This window comes from Limulus polyphemus, unplaced genomic scaffold, assembly GCF_000517525.1.
Source record: "Limulus polyphemus unplaced genomic scaffold, Limulus_polyphemus-2.1.2 Scaffold52, whole genome shotgun sequence".
Lineage (NCBI taxonomy): Eukaryota > Metazoa > Arthropoda > Merostomata > Xiphosura > Limulidae > Limulus > Limulus polyphemus.
The window spans coordinates 666,558-689,113 of NW_013665662.1; the positions used below are offsets into that span (position 1 = coordinate 666,558).

The 22,556-nt window shown below is 33.4% G+C and overlaps 1 protein-coding gene across 1 annotated transcript in view; it reads right to left on the reverse strand.

Moving 5' to 3' along the window:
• Nucleotides 1-22,556, reverse strand: part of LOC106463331 (collagen alpha-1(I) chain-like) — a 79,618-nt gene that overhangs the window by 46,837 nt on the left and 10,225 nt on the right. Inside the window, exons 4-12 of the mRNA XM_022391275.1 lie at nucleotides 21,681-21,897; nucleotides 9,474-9,647; nucleotides 7,914-7,985; nucleotides 7,363-7,452; nucleotides 5,585-5,692; nucleotides 4,892-4,945; nucleotides 3,841-3,894; nucleotides 2,478-2,531; nucleotides 1,050-1,109 (exon numbers count right to left, since the gene is read on the reverse strand). Coding sequence (XP_022246983.1) covers nucleotides 1,050-1,109; nucleotides 2,478-2,531; nucleotides 3,841-3,894; nucleotides 4,892-4,945; nucleotides 5,585-5,692; nucleotides 7,363-7,452; nucleotides 7,914-7,985; nucleotides 9,474-9,647; nucleotides 21,681-21,897 — 883 coding nt within the window. The remainder of the gene's footprint in view (nucleotides 1-1,049; nucleotides 1,110-2,477; nucleotides 2,532-3,840; nucleotides 3,895-4,891; nucleotides 4,946-5,584; nucleotides 5,693-7,362; nucleotides 7,453-7,913; nucleotides 7,986-9,473; nucleotides 9,648-21,680; nucleotides 21,898-22,556) is intronic.

Below are 22,556 nucleotides of genomic sequence, written 5' to 3' on the forward strand. Positions count from 1 at the left end.
GAAACGTTGTACATTTGCTGTTGTATTAAAGTTTTTCTTCATTACCCATTCAAGCCGTCTCCAGCCATTATTAGTCTCAAAGTGGGTTCCTCGTCATCGAATTTAGATTTTGACATAGTTTAATGTCAGTTTACAGTTATTTATTTTATTAATTCCGCGAAAAATAACAATAATTAATACATTTTACAAAGTTTATTGTTATTTAAACTTTAGGTAAATGAGTTTGCTTGTTATCATATGTCAGTAATTTTAAAGATCGTAGCTTCGCTTTGGTTGAATAACAATTTCAATGACTTCTGAATGAGTCTTCTTTCGATATTGATTTACAATTCATATTTGAGTTCATAACGTGAAAGCCTAGTGTGATCTGATTGTTAAGGCGCTCGACTCTTAGACTGCAGGTAGCGGGAGAAGTTCATCCTTTTAGCCGTTGGGGCGTTATAACGTAATGGTTCATTCCACTATCCGTTGCTAAAGACTAGCCAAACAGTTTGCGGTGGATGGTGTTGATTAACTGTCTTCCATCTCGTCTATCGCTCCAAAATTAGGGACAGTTAGCGAAAATAGCCCTCAAATAGCTTTGCGCAAAATTCAACAAACAAGCTTCCAAGATGAATTACGGAAATCCTAGAGACAAAATGTAATAGTAGAAGAAAAAACAAAGAAGCCCAATCAATTTGTGATCTCCAGTTTAATGTTTTTTTTTTTAAAAGGATTCAACTTTCGTCTTGGAACCCTTCAGGCTAGCTCTAGTCAGCTAAGTGAGTGTTCATGATAATACTTTACAAGCTTTTGACTTAGTAGCATAGGATGTATAATAATTTCTCTTGGAAACTTCAAGCCAGGATTCTGCTATCATGTTAGAACAGTAATGTATATCATGCACCCAATATACTAGACAAAAGTACAGACGTAAGTATATATGATACAGCAGGGTTTTGTTTGGTTCCATGTTTGATATGGTATAAGATGATCTATGTGTTTCATATACTAATTTTTTATTTCTAAATTATGGATTAAGGTATTCTTAACTAAGTAATAATTCTAACCACTGTAGCATTTCCAATACTTCCTGGGAGTCCTGGAGGCCCTTGATCTCCTGGAATACCCTGAAAAGCAATGATTAAAACAGCTTTCAACAATAATAGCGTAAAGCAATATAGTAGGGTTTATAATAATTTTATTTCTGACTAGAATATAAGAATCATTATTATAAAAATATTCTGTATTCATAAAATAAATGCTTTTTTTACCATCTCAATTCATCCAAGAGACCAACCTTTGTATTCTGATCATTATAAATAAGAATGAAAGAAGAGTATATTTAATTAGCTATACTTATCTTATTGGGTTGATTTTTAATTCTGACCTATGTACGTTGATTTGTTTTAATAGAAGCTCATTTACAAGTACAATGCAATGCATTTCGAACACTAGCCAAATTCGAATTCTTGTTTGCAAAAACACGTTCTTAAAAAAAAGTCCAAATCAGAAAGAATAGGAAAACTCTTGCTATCATATTACCTAAAATATAAAGTCGATTGTATTTCAGACAAAGATTCGCTGCTGAATATAAGGCTATGAACATTTATTTCCCACTAATGTAACTAAATATGATGAATTACGTAACGCAAAAAAACATGCTGACAATGATTTATTTATTAGCTACATTATACAGACCTGAAGATGGCGAATAGTCTATTTATAAGTGACGTAATATACACAAAAATATGACGAATGGTGTATTTATTAGGTACGTAATACGGAAATAAAGATGGCGGATGATTTGTATACTAGTTACGTAATACAGACCTGAATATGGTGATTGGTTTATTTACCAGTTAAAACATAATTCATGATGATAACAAATGTGGTGCAAGTTGCTCCTCTTAGGACTGATGATTAAAATGATAAATGATTATCATTAAGATTTTCATAACATTGACACTAATAGTGATCAGTTGATTATTTCCAATATATGTAGCACATGACTAGCATTAAGTTAACGTAGAATGATGAATAATTCTATGTATAATAATACAACATAAGTTACTAAACCAAATATATTTGTCAATGATAATAATAATACAATATATTTTCTGTTAGGTCAAACACGCTGCCTAGTAAATTATTGGACTGATAATATTGACAAGCAATAGGGAGCAACAGCAGATAAGTAAATTAAGATCTTGAAATTGGTTGTTATGGAAAGGATAACCGTTTAAATAATGCCACGTGATTATATTGACACAATGTTAAAAAGGTGCACCTTTTAATTTCACAAAAGCTGTTGGACAAAATATTGTTAGAAAATAAAAGATAAAAAGAATTGTTAAGCAATCTCCAAAGCGATATTTAATTGGTATAGATATACAAAATACCAGAAGCTATAAGGTGGGTTGTTTTCTAAGTTAACCTCTGCATAATGTTTATTTTTCTGTATTAACAATGTTGAACTAATAATCGTGACCACTTACTGGGGTACCAGGCTGTCCAGGTGTTCCTCTGTCGCCTTTATCACCTTTACTTCCCTGCGACAAGAAAGAAATTAGATATTTCCACTGACGTTTCGGATGTATATGACAATACATAATATTTTACCATCTATTTGTGAGGAATCTCGCAAGAACTATTTCCCTAATTCAATACTTATATGTACTAGGGAAAATACTTTTACTTGTGTATTAGTCTTAGAACACATACACAAGGTTCATAGAATGGTTGTAAGTGACATCGAAACTTTGCAAACGTTATTACTATCTCTCTAGTTGAAAGATATTGGCGGAAGTCCTGTTTCCTGTTTCATTACCCCCCCCCCCAGTGGCACAGTGGTATGTATGCGGACTTACAACGCTAGAAACCGTGTTTCGATACCCGTGGTGAGCAGAGCACAGATAGCCCATTGTGTAGCTTTTTGCTTAACTTCAAACAAACAAAGTTGTTTCATTTCCTTAAATGTTATTAAGAATTGCTCAGCTTTCAATATCAGAACACATCTAGTAAGATTTATAAACATATTTCGTTTTTTAAATTACTAATTTTAAATGCTCGAAGATTTTACTTTGAAAATATTCCAATGGCTTGGTTGTAATAGATTGTTTAACTAGGTTGGTTAAATATCTTACTTTGGAAATTTTTCAGAATGTTGTTTGTACGAGGTTGTTTGAACGTATTACTGAGGAAATATTACAGAAACTTGATATTGGATTGCTCAAATGTTTTAATGGAGAAATATTTAAACATTTGGTTGTATTAACGGAAACTGTTTTCATGGAACTACATTATAGTCAGATTATCGAACATTTCATAGCTTATTTCTATGTTCATGTTCTGGTTTTTTATAAATTAATAGATTAGGTTGGTGAAGAAAAAAAATGAAATTACAATCACAGTGTTTTAAACACTACATCTATGGAAACAAAATAATATGGCACAAAAACATTACTTACAGCTTGGCGATCGCATTGTTTCAAACACTACATCCATCGAAACAATATAATGTGACTCGAAAACATTACTTACAGCTTGGCGATCGCAGTGTTTTAAACACTATATCCATCGAAACAACTTATAATGACACAAAAACATTACTTATAGCTTGGCGATCGCAGTGTTTCAAACACTAGATCCATCGAAACAACATAATATGACTCGAAAACATTACTTACAGCTTGGCGATCGCAGTGTTTTAAACACTACATCCATGGAAACAACATAATATGACACAAAAACTTTACTTACAGCTTGGCGAAGAAAAAGAAAAAAAAGAAATTACAATCGCAGTGTTTTAAACACTACATCCATCGAAACAACTTATAATGGCACAAAAACTTTACTTACAGCTTGGCCTGGGTCTCCAGGAAGACCTGTCTCTCCTTTCGGTCCAGACTGCCCCTAAAATATTAGGTATGTAAATGCTATTTAAATAATATGTAGAAATAAAGGTATAGCTCCATAACAAAACAAATAACTAAAGAATAATTCATGAAATTAGTAAATTTATAAATAATTATTTTAACGGAACAGTATAAACATATACATTTGTACATAAAGAAATTGTATAAAAACAAAATAAGAATAAAGTTACATCAATAAATGAATTAATTAAGTGGAATAATGAATAAAGGTACAGTTAATAATGTATATAATAAGGTTAAAGATCTGTTGTTTATTGATACATATGTCACAAAATAAGTACCCTTTAAACGTTTTTTGACATATTATTGACATAATATGACATTATATGACACAAAATAAGTACCCTTTAAACGTTTTTTTGACATATTATTGACATAATATGACACAAAATAAGTACCCTTTAAACGTTTTTTGACATATTATTGACATAATATGACATAATATGTCACAAAATAAGTACCTTTTAAAAGTTTTTATTTTTGCTAGCTGTCCATTGATAGACTAGAAATACCCCCAAGTCACACGGCGGTATGTCTGCTGAATAACAACGCTAGAAACCGGGTTTCGATACCCGTGGTGGGCAGAGCACAGATAACCAATTGTGTAGCTTTGTGCTTGATTACAAGCAAAAAATAGACGAGAAAACTTTACTATCAAGTTGCACTAAACATTCAGGTGGCTGTGAGATAATGTTTTACTACAATGTTTCAGAACGTTTGGAATCTGGCATAGGAGAATCAGAACACATTTGTTGTTTTATTAATAAAACCCAAGGGTTGAACTTTATTGCAACATTGTTCAGTACCGCCTTTAAGTGACCTGTATAAGAATTCTAAAGTATTGTAGGTTTTCATGTGAGTTTTTGAGCTGTATATCATATCACAAAAGCTTTATCCTAATTTGTAGAACGTTTTTGTTGTGAGAATAGTTTATGCAGTACTTGCATGTAAAAAACAAAAATCATAAAACTCACCTGTCTTCCCTCCAGTCCTACAGGACCAGGTGGTCCAGTTATACCTGGTAGACCCTAAATAAATAAATAAAATAAAATTCATGCTTGTCGTTTCACGATTTCCCTTTATAGGTTATTATTTTGCTTCCATTAAGTCACTTTTCACCAATATGACCCAACTTAGTCACTTTTCCCCAACATGACCCAACTTAGTCACTTTTCTCCAATATGACCCAACTTAGTCACGTTTCACCAATATGACCCAACTTAGTCACGTTTCACCAATATGACCCAACTTAGTCACTTTTCACCAATATGACCCAACTTAGTCACGTTTCACCAATATGACCTAACTTAGTCACATTTCACCAATATGACCCAACTTGAATATTTAAAATAAGTCTGAATTCTTGTACAAACACATTCCAAAAATTACAGTTGAAATAGAAAAAAAAATTACGGTGCTATACTTCAAAGTGTAGTTTAACAGTTAAAAACAATGTGATTTGTATGTGTATTTTCGCAAACAAAATGATTCCTAGCATACTTTCAAATGGTGTCACAGTTTTATATAGCTTTGGCACAACTCCATCTTGAATGGTTACTCTAAACAGTCATTATATTTCCTAGTGAGTCGTAAACATGCTAATAAAAACTTTAACGGTGACGATTCAAACAAATATTTCCCCAATCTTTAAAGAGCTTGTGACTCACTGCAATTCCTGGGAATCCTGGTTCTCCCTTAGGTCCTCGAAGACCAGGCAAGGCGTTCAAACCAGGTAGCCCTGGCCTACCTGGTGGACCTGGAGGTCCTGGTGGTCCCTGAAAATTTTTGTACAGTCGTGATTATTTCATTTTAAGTTTTGAAATATGTCTCAAAGAATGTAAGTAAACAAAAATGAAACCCAAGCAATTTAACTAAGTGTTTTTATCTTCAATCGGCATTAATGAATCTCTAATCATAATGATAAATGGTAGGAAAACACGTAGGTTCAATTAAAGACAAAAATATCAAAGTTTATAAACCAAGCGCTTTCGAAAAATGTGGACCTTTCTTTATAAGGAGTGAATTGCCTATTAATATCCATTAATTTGTTTCTTTTTCTTTTTTTTTTAGTTTCATTCAGAACAGGACTTTCGTAAAGTCATTCTTAATTTACGTAGACATAGATCATAAATACATTATATTACAATTATAGGTGGTCCTTATAAAATATTACAGTTTACTTCTACTTATCATTCTATAAACTTATAAGTGAAAACCAAAAAAGAACATGTAATAACGTGTCAACCAGACTATATCTGCAATGTTTAGGGTTCATTAAACTGGTTGGGATACGACAGACATAGTAGCGGTTTAGGCGCTATTTATATGATGAATTGCAAGAAAACAACTGCTCTATTATAAGCCAGATTACGTAAACGAACGTATGAAACGATGTTAATTGCTTTAAAGAAACGTAACTGTAGTTTTACATTTCGATCACCAATATTTGGAAAATACAAATTTTCACTAATTATTTTCTGAGATACCGAAAGCTGAGCCATACGAACGTAGGAACATGTATGTAACTTCTTCAATATTCAACTTGAGACTGAAGACTGTGTTGCTTAATTTTTTTTTCTTAAATCTAAATCCTATATGGCGTCTTCTACTGTAACTTTCCTGGTCACACCATAGCTACTACTGGGTAATGATGTGGTAACACTCTGTATGTTAAACTCTTTTTTAAGGCAATCTAAATCATCAGGTGGTAAGGTAAAACACCAGTAGACTGATGAAATATACGAGTGTCTTTAATGAAATAAAACCACTCCTGCCTGTGTGTTTAATCACTGAACCTAAAGTTGGAATGTTGATTGATCAGGATCTTCTTATTCAGGAGGCTCTAATTTTGTGCGAAAAGGAATTACTGTTGTTTGTATTAAGTATATAACATACGTTGAAAACAAAATCAAAAAGAAAACTAATATACTATGTAGAAACATTTCCATTCTGTAATATTTATCACAAAATATTGAAATTATAACTTATTTTAGAAAATAAGAGGCATACTCTTATACTTGCTTTGATATGATTTATTTTATTAACGTTTGAATGGGCAAGTTTTAAAAACAGACATAAGCAATATAAATCTATTGTAATTTGCTCTTGCGGTATTATATTAATCTCAACTAAAGGCAGTTGGCAGAAAGCACTGTGAATGCAATAGTAGATAGGTAGCGCTACTAGTGATGTGACGTCAAAAAGACAACGAAACATTCATTAAGCACTATATATGAAGCAATGTATATGTATTTAATTATAATTTTAACACAGATTAACTTAAGAAAATCCCATGCATGTGGTTGAGAGCAAATGATAGGTAAACTGGTTTAGCTTTCACTTTAAGATAGTCTGTCAATGTTGGGGTTTATGTGTACAGTGATTTACTATTTATCAACAGCTCTATGGGTTTCACATTTCATCTTTAATGACTACACATACTCACTTGCGTGCCATTTGACCCTGGAGGTCCGGGTGGACACGTTATGCAAGCCTCAACATCCGTTGGTTCAGGTTTTATCTGTTCTTTAGGAACCTAACAACAAAAAGTAAAACTGCTAACGAATTCATTAATTTTTGTACAGTTTGTTTTTGCTGATATTTTGTTACATGTCGTTAACACAATCACGTTTTTACCTGTTCCTCCTTTTAAATGTGTTTCAGAACTATTCGTTGTTTTCCTATCAAAATAAATAGGATTATTATAAGTTTGAAAATAATATTGTTTTATTTTTGTAAACTAACCACTGAAATCTCTATAAAAAAACAACAACAAATCTGTAATTCAAAAGTAGCTGCATACAATTACACGCTTTTGCATAAAATCCTGAAAAAGTGAGTTGGACGCTTTGATGAAAATCAGTATATTGATACATATATCGCCATATTATTTCTTAATTTGTTTGATATTCGCGTGTCATTCGGTTCAGAATTACAAATAGAAAAAAGTTTCGAAAAAATTAAAGGAAAATAAGGAACCATAAAAACTGTTCTTACAATAAGTTCATCACATTTTTCTCTCTCTGGCCGCGAGGGGTCGCAGCTGATAACCATCCACTGTAGGTCTATCTAAAATAACATTAAACAAATATACTAACTGTGAGCGATTGTTGCTTTAAAATACTCTATATTTACTATTTTATGATAAAGATAAAGAAATAAAAGAGTGTTTGATGTAAAAGAATGAATAAACTTTATTATGAACCTACTTAGAGAAGTAAAAACTGAAACGAAGTAGGATTCGAACTCACTCTATGGACAGATGTTATAACTAAGGTATCAGACTCAGTTATTACAAGCGTGGATTTCTAATCAACCCTAAACTCGCCAGCTTGCTTTTATACAGTTCACTACCACTGTGGTCTGTGTATTACATCGTTTTGAGTTGTTTTAATGTTGCCTTACAACACTCAGTGTCACTAATTCAAACAAATAAGGTGAAACCAAATATTTTCTACGTAAGATTCATAGAGGACCCCAGCAACAATTAGTGGGATTAATTTCAATATTGATGATATTTTTTGGTTCTTGTTGTTGCTGTTATATTATTAAGGATCTTATAAACAACAAAGTCAAAAAAGCTCCAATCAGTGTAGTGCATAAATAGTTTAGAAAAATGTGTGAATATAAGAAACCGTGAGGGTCCTAGACGCTTAGGTAATTCTAGGGTTAACCGATTTAATAAGAGGACTTTTGATGGATAAATGAGCTTCTTTAATAGAAGTTTTAAGCTGAGAATTAATATATTCTCACTTTATAATTAAATGGAAAATTTTAATCGCAAAAGCGGGAGAGTCATTAGTAGCGGTGTAATGTCAAAAACTATATCAACAGACACGTTAATACCTACATACTTCATAAGTACACAGTTTGAAAAAGTAAAGTTAAAATAAAACTTTAAGTTGCTAGCGTTTTAATAAACACAGTTATGGTATTTTGTTCTAACTGTCAGTTTCCTTTTGTTTTGAACTTACAGTATACCGATTTGAAACTTGGTTACTTGATTTTATCTCTATCGTTAAATAGATCGGCAACTCCACGCTTGTAACGACGTAATTATTAATGATAATACAATTAATAATAATAATAATATAACTAATACAGCAAACATAATTAATAACGACAATACATTTAATAATAATATAAATAAATAATAATGATAAATAATACAATTAATAATAATATAAAATAAATAATAATGAGAATTAATGACGATAATACAATTTAGACAGAAATTACATGTCCGTGCGTAAAAAACGAATCATCATCACTGTACATGATGAAATGACAATCATCATAATTCCATTTCTGGTTTCAAGAAATGTGTTAATGTGTTACAATGAATCTTTACAAGGAAAGTTAGAGAACTAGAAATGTATGAATCCAGGCAGTGAATCATTGAAAGAAGGTATCTCGACCTAACTCATGCTTATTTGAACAATATTTGTAACAAAATTATTTTTTTAGGACAACGATACAGTTTCAGTTCTACGACGACAACCTGTGTTTTGAGGTATAGATATTAGTATCAACGTTAGTTTTCTAGAGCATACTTACCGGTACAGTTTTTTCCTTCTTGGCGTCGAACTGTGCAACGATAATTTCCCCATTCACGTCAATTGGTCCAGGCTGATTGATAGGTAATGTTGACATTTTTTTACAGTCAACATATAAAGTAACTTGATCTCTGAACACACTGAATTGTACCTTATGCCACAGCTTGTCATCCACCTAGTTGAAATATACAAAATAAAATGTGTTATAAATAAGAATACGTTACTTGTAATAACATCGACTTTTGGGGAACGGCAAAAAATAACACTAAAAAAAAGTTAAAATCAGTGAAACAGTAATTAATCGGTATATGCAGAATCAAATATATTTAAATTCAAATTTTCTATATAGATATGTGTGTGTGTGTGTATTTACATTTGAAACTGTGTTGATTTAAATATATTTTTATTTCTTACTCGGTTAACCCATACACTTAACCTATTTTTAAAGTTAAGCTTAGCACTTTATTTTAACATTACACGTATGAAATATGCCAATTTGTGTGAAAAAAATGTAGCTTCATTATATCAAATGCATTCCTATTCAAAATAGTAGGATATATATTTTTTCAAATGCGTTGTTACTTTTATTGACATTTAAAAATTAGAAGACAAGAACTGCTGCAATATACGAAAAACAAAAAGTAGCACAGTGGTATGTCTGCGAATTTACAACGCTAGAAACCGGGTTTCGATACCCGTGGTGGGAAAAGCACAGATAGGCCATTAACTTCAAACAAACAAGCATTAATTTCTCCTGAAATTTAAAAACGCACGTCGGATATATTAATAACCATGCAAGTGAAACGTGTTTTAAGCATCTAATTACAAGGGAAGTGGCACAACACTCAAGAACTCAACTAGTTATTGATATATTTGTTTTGTTGGTATTTCAACTTGGTATAGCAGCACTTTATGCGATACGTAGGCTAAACCAATGGTTCTCAAATATTTCCGTCCTCTTACAACTTGTTTGTTTTGAATTTCGCGCAAAGCTACACGAGGGCTATCTGCGCTAGTCGTCCCTAATTTAGCAGTGTAAGACTAGAGGGAAGGCAGCTAGTCATCACCACCCACCGCCAACTCTTGGGCTACTCTTTTACCAACGAATAGTGGGATTGACCGTCACATTATAACGCCCCCACGGCTGAAAGAGCGAGCATGTTTGGTGGGATGGGGATGCGAACCCGCGACCCGCAGATTGCGAGTCGAGCGTCCTAACCACCTGGCCATGCCGGGCCCTCTTACAACTTCGGCAAAAAAAAACCGCGAACCACCTACCTCCCTACCTGTTGCCTCGTATGGCTTCGGATGTTACATTGTTCTTCAGTAATTTGCATTTTGGACCAGCCCGCGAACCACTACGAACAACCAGTAGACCGCGAACCACATTTTAAGAACCACTGCGCTAAACGGCCAAGTCACCCACATCTAAAATTTCAGGTGTAGCTATTTATTGCGAAGAAAAAATAGTTGTGATATAATAATAAATAACACGTTGGTGTTTACCCAAGACATTAGAAACTCGTTCGGGGAAGGAGGAGACGCCAAACTCACAAGTTATTTGGACATATATTAGGTTTGGTTTGAATTGCGTGCAAAGCTACACGAGGGCTATCTGCGCTAGCCGTCCCTAATTTAGCAGTGAAAGACTAGAGGGAAAGTAGCTAGTCATCACCACCCACCGCCAGCTTTTGGGATACTCTTTTACCAACGAATAGTGGGATTGACTGTAACATGATAACGTCCCCACGGCTGAAAGAGCGAGCATGTTTGGTGGGACGGGGATTTGATTCTGCAACCCTCAGATTGCGAGTCAAGCCCCCTAACGACCTGGCCATGCCGGGCCGTGAACCTTAGGAATGAAAAGCCCCCCAACCCAATTCAAAAGGAATTAGTAAAATTTTGTATCTAATATAGAAGTTCATAAATTAGTGAGGAGTACTTTCTTAGCTTTCTATAACATATCATAAGGAATTTATTAGTTATATGGTATAATTCCAACCCACTTTATTAGGAGAATGGCTTCCAAGCTGGCTTAGCATAGCCTGATTGGTTAGGGCACTTGATTCGCGATATGCGGGTTCAAATTCCATCACCGAATATATTCACCCTTTCAGTCGTAAAGGCGTTAAAATATAACGGTTAGTCCCAATATTCGTTAGTAACAGAGTAGCCCAAGACTTGGCAGTGGGTGCTGTTGACAGCTGTCGTCCCTCTAGTCTATCACTGCTAAATTAGAGTCTGTACATAAGATAAATTACACAACTCCTAGAGAATTTGTATTGAAAATTAATTGCTAAGAAGATTAAACTTCCTCTAAAATTTTCAGGGTACGAGATTGAAAGGTTAAAACAATTCCATTGGCTATCTTTAAGAAATATTACGAATGTTAAAAAGCTGCTAAATTAAGTATTGCGATTTTTAATCATGAATTAAGTATTTGATCAATGATTTCAAGAAATTTGTCTTCAATTATCATTTTTGTATATCTTTTAATGTACACTGCATTGGAGTTTATGAAAATCCCGCTCATGATGGAATATATATCCTTAAATTTATTCTAACAGGCCAGTTTTCCACATTCCAGATGTTATAAATAGCATAAAGCAATTAAACGAGTAACAAGCAAACACAAGATCTTGATTTTGTAATGATATCCATGCGTGACCTGGATACCAGAAAACTATCTCAACTACTATGGAAACTCGATTTCTGTGCGTGCTTTTTCGATGACAAGTTCCAAGTTTGGCCTTATTCAGTACGACAGCTGCCAAATTTCCATGTACACAAGCCAAAAACCAAACACTGCGTTAACTATAAAACATTCCTCGCTTCATAATCACCTTCTTTTTTTATATAGATATCTTAAACCAGGTTAAAGTAATCTTAATAAAAAACACACATCAAGCAAATGATTTAATGGAGTATTCTTTAAGAATCAATCATCTCATCCCGTATGGTTGGAATAGTTTGTTGCCTAATTAAAACATTTTAATGTCTTGCAACTGTTGTCAAATCAACAACCAGGATCCCTAGGCGCAGTTAAAGTAAATTGTGTAAGACATCACCATACATAACCACTTCAGAAAACGGTCAAAACTGCCAAGAAAAACATATAATACCCACGTTATAAACAAGCAGAGGGTTTCCTTTAGTTTTCTTGTTCAATAACGTTATATTTTCCGTATGGAACTATTTGTAAAAGTGTTTGTGTATATAACTCGCTGAAAAACTAAGATGCTAAGTGATTGTCTAGTAAACACTAATCTGGAACACTACGTTTGTTTTGATGTTGCTAAGTTTGCTGCAGTAAAGTAAGAGGGTCTAAATAATTCAAATTTTATTTATTTTTTATGTAAAATGGACTAGTTACTCTTTTAGTCGTTCCAATATTACTACGGCCAGTTAATAGGACGTTTTTACCAACAAAAAGATATTAGGCCTAAAAACATGGAGACAGATATGAGACTGACAGTTGAACTGATCATTAAATTGACACCTCGGCACAAAATACCATATAAAATTCAAACGTTTGAATATATCAAAATTAAAAATCACATGTACAGGATTTAATTTAGTAAACATATACAATATTAGATATTTTGTTAATGTCATACGTAATATACTTAATTTGAATAAATTATACATTCATACAGGCGCTTTTACATAACCACCCCTTAAAAATTATGCTCAATACTAGCCTTTGGTCCAAGTGTCTTGTTTTAATCAGTTTAATCTTAATGTGTGAAGGAATATTAATATTTCTGTCACGTTAAATACAAGTATCGTAAACAAAATAATAACGGCAATAGCTATGTAAAATAATGCCCTCGATTCGTTCAAAGAACTAAATCTTATAAGACAATAAATCCATATAGGGAACTGAATTACTGAAAAAATAGATTCACAATGCACTCGATTCGTTCAAAGAACTAAATCTTATAAGACAATAAATCCATATAGGGAACTGAATTACTGAAAAAATAGATTCATAATGCACTCGATTCGTTCAAAGAACTAAATCTTATAAGACAATAAATCCATATAGGGAACTGAATTACTGAAAAAATAGATTCAATTTGAAAAACAAAACAAAATTTCTAAAACAGTACATTCATTTCGAAAGTTGAATTTTTTCATAAGGATATCATTTAATAGTGTTTAGCGAATCGAAAGCCACCTCATAACTTGTAGTTTGTATTGGAGAAACAATTTACGATATTCTTTGATAGATTGTTAGGCAGATAATTTACGATATGTTATGCATTTCGTCTCAGACTCGTAACAAAAACTTGTTTAAAATATATCCAGAATAAATATTTTCTTCACTTGATTCTTACATTATTCAGACAGAAAAAGAAACTTAAAATTATTTCAGAATAATTCTGCTACCAAAATGCCATATCATTTATAGGATGGCTCAGTTTTATTCTATCATTCTATGCGTGGATACTGCCTCCCAGTGGCACAGCGGTATGTAAGTTTTCAGGTTTTGCACTTCAATATAACAACAAATAACGAATGCTGTTTTGGCGAGCATCAAAATTACGAACTCGCTAACGCAAATTTTACAACAGATGTGCACATACTGAAAAGTTCGATTTTCTCCACGGACCGACTCCAGGGAGAAACAACATGCTTCAATATAGAAATAATTCTTTTTCGAATCCATGTGATACCACAAAATAATCCCTACAACTGCAGTAGATGCGTTATAAGAGTAACAGTCAATCCCTTAGTGTGGTAGGGTGCTGCTGACTGGCCGTCTTCTCTCTCACCAGTAATTCACAATTGGGTACTGGGGGCAGATAGCGTTACTAGCTTTGTCATAAATACAGAATACAATACAATACTTTGGTGGCAAAAACGATATTTCAAATAAGTTCTCATGAGAGTGCGTTTTAAACTTAAAATCTTAAGTTACGCAGATGTTGATTATGTGTATATACTGCTGCAAGTATTTAAAATTTTAGTTTGTTTGTTTCGTAACCTGCGTATCTGCTATAGACACACTCCGTAAAGTGGAGTTAATCTAGAAAATACGTTACCCCATTTAAGTTATGTACGTGTAAACGATGTTTGGCTCTTTATTGTACAATGCCCGAGGATTATTTATTATTCAGTAATTGGTACATTTGTGTAATCACTTGACTAATAAGAGCCGTTTTTACTGAGACATAGAAAATACTTTTTCTACTTGTAAGTAGCTTAAATGAAAAACAAGCTAAAGAATCCCTGTTTTCACAAGAAACATTGTTACAAATTCCACGAATACTTTAAAATGAACACCAAATCCCCCTCTCACCCGTCATAAAAAATGCTTTAGCACAACAGGTGTTGTTCTTCATTCTTTACGAGATCGTACATCCTTGGAAACCTTTCACCGTGCTTGAGTGGGATTTGAAAGAATGCCCATGTTTACCACGTGCCCGAGAACTGAAAAACTTAATGATTCAGCTGAAAGTTTGTTTGTAGTTTTAGATAGAGAGAAAAACACCATAATCGCCCTAGTTTAAGCTGAATCGTGACATACAGCTATTTCGCTATCATACTATAAAACAAACATATGATTGGATACTTATTAAAACATCTTCGTGAGACAAGAATTTTGATTGGGCATTACATAGCAGATTTTTGAGCATAAACGTAACACACACACACACGTATATTCTATTTTCTGTTTACATATTTAAAATATTTTTCTTAATACTTATCCCCCCCTCACACGGGTAGTTCATCGGTAAACTTACCACTCGAGCTTATAATCCTAAAATTCGGGTTTCCATCTATGGATTACGATTGAAATAAAACATAAACTTTCTCTCCACCCAGAGCACGACTAAAGTACGTTATGTAAACAATCAGGATGTAGCTCTAAATGTTTCATAACTTATGGTTTAGCCTCAAAAGACATTTTTTAAATAATGGCTTAACCCTAAAACATTGTATAGTTTAAAGCTGACCAAAGAACGTCCTATAAGTTATAACATGACTTCTCTTTGATAAGTAATGTTTTAAAATTTAAACTAAAAAATTAAACGCTTGCTAACGTTTCAACTATCACCGTGTTCATTAGCAATGGTCTGACACTTTCGTAAGGTCCTCATAATCCATACCAGCATTTAAAAAAGATGAAATAAATAGCGTCATCTGCTGGCTTGTTCATAGACAAGTAAAGGGGGTGTCTGTATACCTGTCAGCCTGAGGTGAATCCGAAGTTACAATATGTCACCTTTCCGAGAAAACCGACGAACAAAAGCTTGTTCAATATATAACACTTCATAATATTTCCTGTCAATGTAATGATCAGTTAACAATGCACCAGCTAAAGTGGATTCTATTATTTCACCAATATTTACCACGAAATTATTTTCGTTAATTATCCATTTTTTACGAACATCACAATATTTACAAATAATTTGGTAACATAACTCAGCTTTCTACATTTCCACCATTTTTTATAGACCAAAGTTTAACTTTCTAATGGTCTATAACCTAGGTTTGGACCAGCATAGTTTACTTCTAGAATATTCTGTAAATCAGAAGTTGACTGAAGAACTTATAATCCGGATTATTTTCGTTAATCATCCATTTTCACAAACATCACAATATTTACAAATGATTTGGTAACATAACTCAGCTTTCTACATTTCCACCATTTTTTTATAGACCAAAGTTTAACTTTCTAATGGTCTATAACCTAGGTTTTGACCAGCATAGTTTACTTCTAGAATATTCTGTAAATCAGAAGTTGACTGAAGAACTTATAATCCGGAGTTTAGCCTTAGTATGTTCTTTGATACAGGATTCTGATACCGTAGTAGTTAAGGTGCCGGCTGTGTATCAGAAGGTCCAAGGTTCGAACGTCAATATGCTGCTGAACATCCTCCGCATTTTCAGCACTCTAACTTTAAGGCAGTGAAAGTTAAATCTCACAATTCGGCTAAGAGCAGCCGCATAGAGAACAAACACTATTGACTTGTTGCTCTCAGTCTGGTCAGTTGTTTTCAATTACAAGATTTGACCGCCTCAGTTTAAAAATCCAAATTTTTGTGATGCCTTTAATTTTTTTATCAGAGTGTTTTGACAAGAGTTACCAAATTCAATGTTCCATTACCACATAAAAATGAATCTCTTACGCGAAAACGGAAACCAAAGAATTTGACTGGTACAAAAGTTCAAGATTAAGGAGCCAATTAAGACATATATTTTTTATCGTTAGGTTATGATAGATAAATACAACCACACCACAGAACTCTGATCTTTATATTAAAAAGTTTTGTATTCTATAAGCACACGCATGAATGTTCATATATCTACCGAATATTTTTATTTTATATTGCGAGTTAGGAATGATGTCCGTATGAAGAGCCACCTGTGAGTCAGCGATAAGCTTGAAAATTTATAACGCTAAAACATAGGGCTCGATCCTTGAACTGGACACATATCTGTGCTTAATGCAAACAGATCAAATTAACGGATTTTTTTATGGTAGCAATATGGTAAAGATTTCACTACATAAACAACAATTAGGATGATTAGAAATGTAAAGTACAACGAAGAAAATGTGATCATAGTTAAATATTGCAAAACTAGTTGTAAATGTCCAACAAGAGATTCAGACTACATAAAATTTCTCCCTGATAAAACTGAATGACATTGTACAGAGTTGTAACAACGTTAGCCTTTAACTCTTATTTTAATTCTTATTTATATAGACCTTTCATCCCTCTTAAGTTTCTGATATTTTGTGTTTTTTTTATATATATTTTTTATGCCTGTTACTCTATATAACAAGGTTGGGCCGGCCGTGGCATAGTGGTTAGCGTGTCGGACGGTAGATCTGAAGCCCCTTAGTTATGCAAAAAATAAAAATAAAAAAAAAATTAAAATCGAATTGGGGGCCCTGGGTGCATTATAAGAGTGACAATCAAACTCGCTATTCAATGAAAGTAGCTCAGGAACTGGCAATGGATGCTGTTAGATAGCTGTTTACCTTCTATCAGAGCTAGCGCAGATAGCTCTTATACAGTGATGGAATATGTTATATATAAAACTATTTTGGATTCTCACTACGTGGCTACAGGCCATGTCGCCACGTCCAGTCATGTAATATCTGACGGCCGTGCATCTTGCCAATGGCCATAGAGCGTAGTTCCTATCGCAAAAGGCTGCATGGTAAGACTATCACGTCAAAAGCATATCATTATCGCTGCTGGTTTTCTATAATCCATTTCGTGTTTGAAAATGACGGTTTTCCAACTCCCATTTCAACAATTTGATCACAGAGACGTTGTATTCTGCGACTTGTCCAATATTTCTTCGTATAGAACAGTATGAATACCCGTTTCTTCTCCAGCTGCTTGACTTTTGAACAGGTTTTCCGTGGACGCAGCTTGTGTACACGTGACTTTCCATAAGTTTCCAAACAGAGATGATCTTTCTTAATTATGTTGCGTACTGTTGTCTGACCTTTGTGTTCGTAGATTCTCACCTGTTACAAAACGCCACACCTGCTTATCAGGTCTGGGTAACGACTTGTTGCAGGTCTATTTCTGGATTTTCCTGCTTAACCATCTTCATCCATATTCCTTTGTTTTCTAAAGCTATTGGGTACAAGGTTATCCCTGTCTTGGATATTCTAAATGCCTGATCTGAACACATTTTGTATCTTAAAGGGCTGTTACATACTCTTCCTAAAAGCAATCAGTTTTCAGTGGAATCACACTACTTACAAAACGCCAAGCAATGTCAAAATGTAGTTCTGATACACGCCGCTCCATCGAGACTTCGCATGGGTTGTGATTTTGTCACGAGACATGTTGATTTGCCTATTCAAAATCGTATTATTATAACATATGTAACTCTTTGTATAATCTTGCACGAATATCCAAACTAAACCATCAAACCCTTACAATGGTTTTAAGAATGATGTTCCTATTTTATAATGCAGATCTTTTAATATTTGTAATGTTATTCGCACATAATTAATTTTTCCAAATTACGTATTCCTAAATTCCAAATATAATATACATAATACCTGAATAGAAACATTTATGCATGTATTTAAATGAAATTTTATGTGCTTTACGAACAAAAAAGATGAGTAAGCGGAAAACGGAGTTCTCATCACAGTGACTAAGTTAAATTAATGGGAAAATGAAAAATGAATAGGCATGCTCAAAATAGTGTATAAAAAGTGGGGGGGGGGGGGAGTGAGAGAAGATGACAGTGAAAAATTTTGTGTCTTGTGCAACAAAACTTTTCTTGCAGTACCATAGGTTTGGGAAAGGAATTGGAGCATGCAAGCTTACAAAACATCGTATTAAGATTATATTGTCTGGAGCAGTGTTTCCCAAAGAGGGAGCCGCGGCCCCCTTGGGGGACGTGAAGTTTTTTCTGGGGGGTTGCCAAAAAAATGGGCCGAAAACAAAGATTCTGAATTAATTTTAATTCCAAATAAACAATAAGCCGATAAATAATATTAATTAAATGATACAGAATGTCGAAAGGAGATGTTATTGTTTTTACTACGACACTATTTTTTAATCACCATGCTCAAGTAGTGTGTGTCGGGGGGATTTTAAAATCACATTTTAAGGCAGTTTTATAGGTTGGGGGGCCTCAAACTGTTTTATTCACATCAAGGGAGCCTTAGACTAAAAGTGTTTGGGAACCACTGGTCTAAAGGACAGTACAAGCTCAGTGTTGGTAGAAGAGGCTCTTCACAGAAAAAAATCATTCGTATACAGTGTTAAATGCTGTAAAATAATAGAAAGTGCCAGTTATTCAATTTGATTAAGTGTTTTTATTTTGTAATGGGGATTGGGAACTCTTTCTTATATGTGTTTTATGATTCAAGTTTTGTAAAATAACTGTACTAAATCCTCATAGTTTATCACTCATGCCGTTTGTTTACAATAACAGAAATACTTAGTGTATGATGTAAAGTAAAGCAATGTATTACATTCTCTCATTACTGATGATACTACTGTTAAATATAGTTAAACAGCAGCTTGGTATGCAACTACAATATAGCCTGGCATGATTTAATATTTAGGGTGCTCGACTCGTAATCGACGAGTCGCGGGTTCAGATTCCATGCTCTCTCTTTCAATGTGATGATAAATCCCATTTTTCGTTTGTAAAAGAGTTTTTGGTTTATTTGTTTGTAACTAAGCACAAAGCTAAACAATGAGCTGTTTGTGCTTTTTCCTCCACGGTTATCAAAACCCAGTTTCTAGCGTTGTAAGTCTGTAGACATACCGCTGTGCCACTGGAGGTTTGTAAAAGAGTAGCCCAAGAGTTAGAGGAAGGTGGCATCGATTAGCTGCCTTTTCTCTAGTCTATCACCTTCATCTGTCCCTATATTATGCTATGTGTATCTTCCTATCCTTGGTTCTATTGTGAGCGTCTACGTGAACTATACAGTGGGATGAAGGAGTTGTTTTTTATTCTTTTTTCAAAAATGAAAAATATAGGTCTTGGAAATGCCTGATACAGCTGAACCACTAATTTCTTGCAAAAATACAGCATTTTAAACGAAACCCAACATCCTTTTATTAACCTTATCTGACTCTGAAATATTTCAAAGGTTGTTTCAAGAAGAATACGTATTGTATTCATAACTTCGTAATCTTTTTAAGAAAACTTATGTTGTCAAAGGATTTTCTCTAATAAACATAGATGTGATCTAAAGACGTTAATCTGTTCAATTAAGAACTAAAGCTTTATTATAGATTCGGTGATTTTAAAGAAGAAATACAAGTTTTTGTTGTGTGCTTATTTTATTATCCTATTATCTTTAAAATTCAGAAGAAACCTCCAACTGCGAAATTCTTTTCTTAAACAACTTCATTGTTCAGAACAAACATTTAGAAAGGTTTAAACAAATGGATAAGCATATTAACGGAAACACATTTAGTCACAGATAATTTTTCTTCTATGGTACTAGTAGTAGAAGAAGCTCAATATTATTTGGATAACAATCTAGAAGAAGATTATTGTACAGAGAGGAACAAGGCAAATGATGTCATTTGGAAAAAGAGTTTACCACTCTTATAGATTTTGAAGAAAATGGAAGAATGAAGTATTGGTGCATTGGACTACTTAAGTTTGCTTGGCTTAGCCTCGTGGTTTAGTGGTTGTTGTAAGAGGATCTGATCTAAAGGATTGCAAAGGATTGAATCATAAGCACACACACACACAAAACTAAAAAAAATCAATGGTAGTTTAGCGAATTGTGAAGGATGCACTTAGCCTGTTTGTTTACAAACCAAAAAATGTTCCGATGCCAAAGGAAACGCTCAGCGTATAGCAAGCACATGCTCAGTACTAAATCTCACTGGAACGGTTTCGTGTTACACAGACACCAACTACTTTCGATCACAGTCTGAGTCAAGAAGATGGCAAGAAGGCGTCTTTACAGGACAAGATAAAACTTAAAGAAGAGCGAAGCCAACGAAAACTATATGAGTATATATACATACATATGTTCTAACTTACATTGTATCTGTGAACTTTAAACAAAAAAAATGTCGTATGAAAAGAAGCAAACATTGGTATTTACACTGCTTGAAAATCACTGATTTTGGTGACATTAGTTTGCGTGTACCTTAAATTTTGTACTTTTAAAAGATATTTTAGCATTAGCCACAAAGGAACTTCAAGGACTGAGTGGCAGATAGTTAAAACTAGTGTGAGATTTTTTTCTACAAATGAACAGAAGAATTGATTGTGTAGTATTAATTATTTTTAAAACCCTTCTACATTTTTTTCCCCTTTTAATGGGCGGAAGGCCTGTTTATATCTACCTAACTTTAATTATTGCTTCTGACACTTTCATCACAACTTCATTAAAACTTACTAAGATAAAGAACATGAAATACCAATTTCAGAATATCAGCCTTTGGTACTTTAAACGAAAAGAAAAATATCTTTCTTTAGGGCAGTTTTAAGTAATCAGAAACAGATGAAGTGTACTAGAGGAAAAGGATTCAACACTGTGTGTTTAGAAATATAAATATCACAGTTGAGTTAAAAAAAGGGTACGTCTGATAACAGGAAGAAAAGAAGCCTTGAGTAACCTAAACTTTAGAGAGAGAGTTAAATATGGCAGTATCATGTACAGAAGTATCTCCCGTTTTTGTGTGTGTCTGGAAGTATTGCGTTATATTCATCCTGTGATCATTCATATAAGATGACCTACATTTACGTCTTGAAATCTCTTTGTCTGCAGCTCCCTCTGGTTATCCACTATGTAGAAATTAAATTGATTGGTCTTAGGGTTGACTGTAATTCCAAACTGAGGGTTGCCTCTCCGTCCATTCATACGAAGCAAATGCCATGGCTTTTTATTAAAATTCCGCTTTCGAAAAGTAGCAACAAAAGAAAATTCTTCTGGCAAGCCGAGAGGAAACATCGAGCTTAAGGAAAAATATGAAAGAAATCAATCAATATCTAAAGTTAATATAAATACTGACATAAGAGTTCTATGTTAATATAGATCATAACACAATTATACTACAATATCTAAAGGTCACTTTAACATTATTATTAAGCATTTGAAAACAGTCACATACAATCATTGAATATTGCAATTCATGATTTAATAATACTATCTTACTATAAAGATTATCCATTGTGTGTGTTGGCATCTATCACCAAGAGTTGGCTGACTTGATTAACGAAATTTTTGGCATGTAAATTTGGAACTGTCGAGCGATATACAAGACCTATTTTGTTTTGGGATTTTTGCTGAGAATGGGGGATAAAAAAGACCCTGAAATATGGAAGAGAAAAGGAATGGAAACATTATCTAACATCGTTTTTTATACAACCTTAACGGGTTCCATTAGCTAGTTAATGATAATTTGTAATATATATATACGATATCACCAAAACATTTATCATTTTACTCAATAGAGTGAATGAGTTAGAATGATTAACTGCTTATGTAAAATCAAGTAAAAGCAGATCATGCTCCAAAAATATGGCAATGATATGAGATTAACTTTTAATTACTGACTCCATTATTCATCCTGCTTTGTTTTTCATAGCATAGTGCTTAAATAGAAAAACCAAC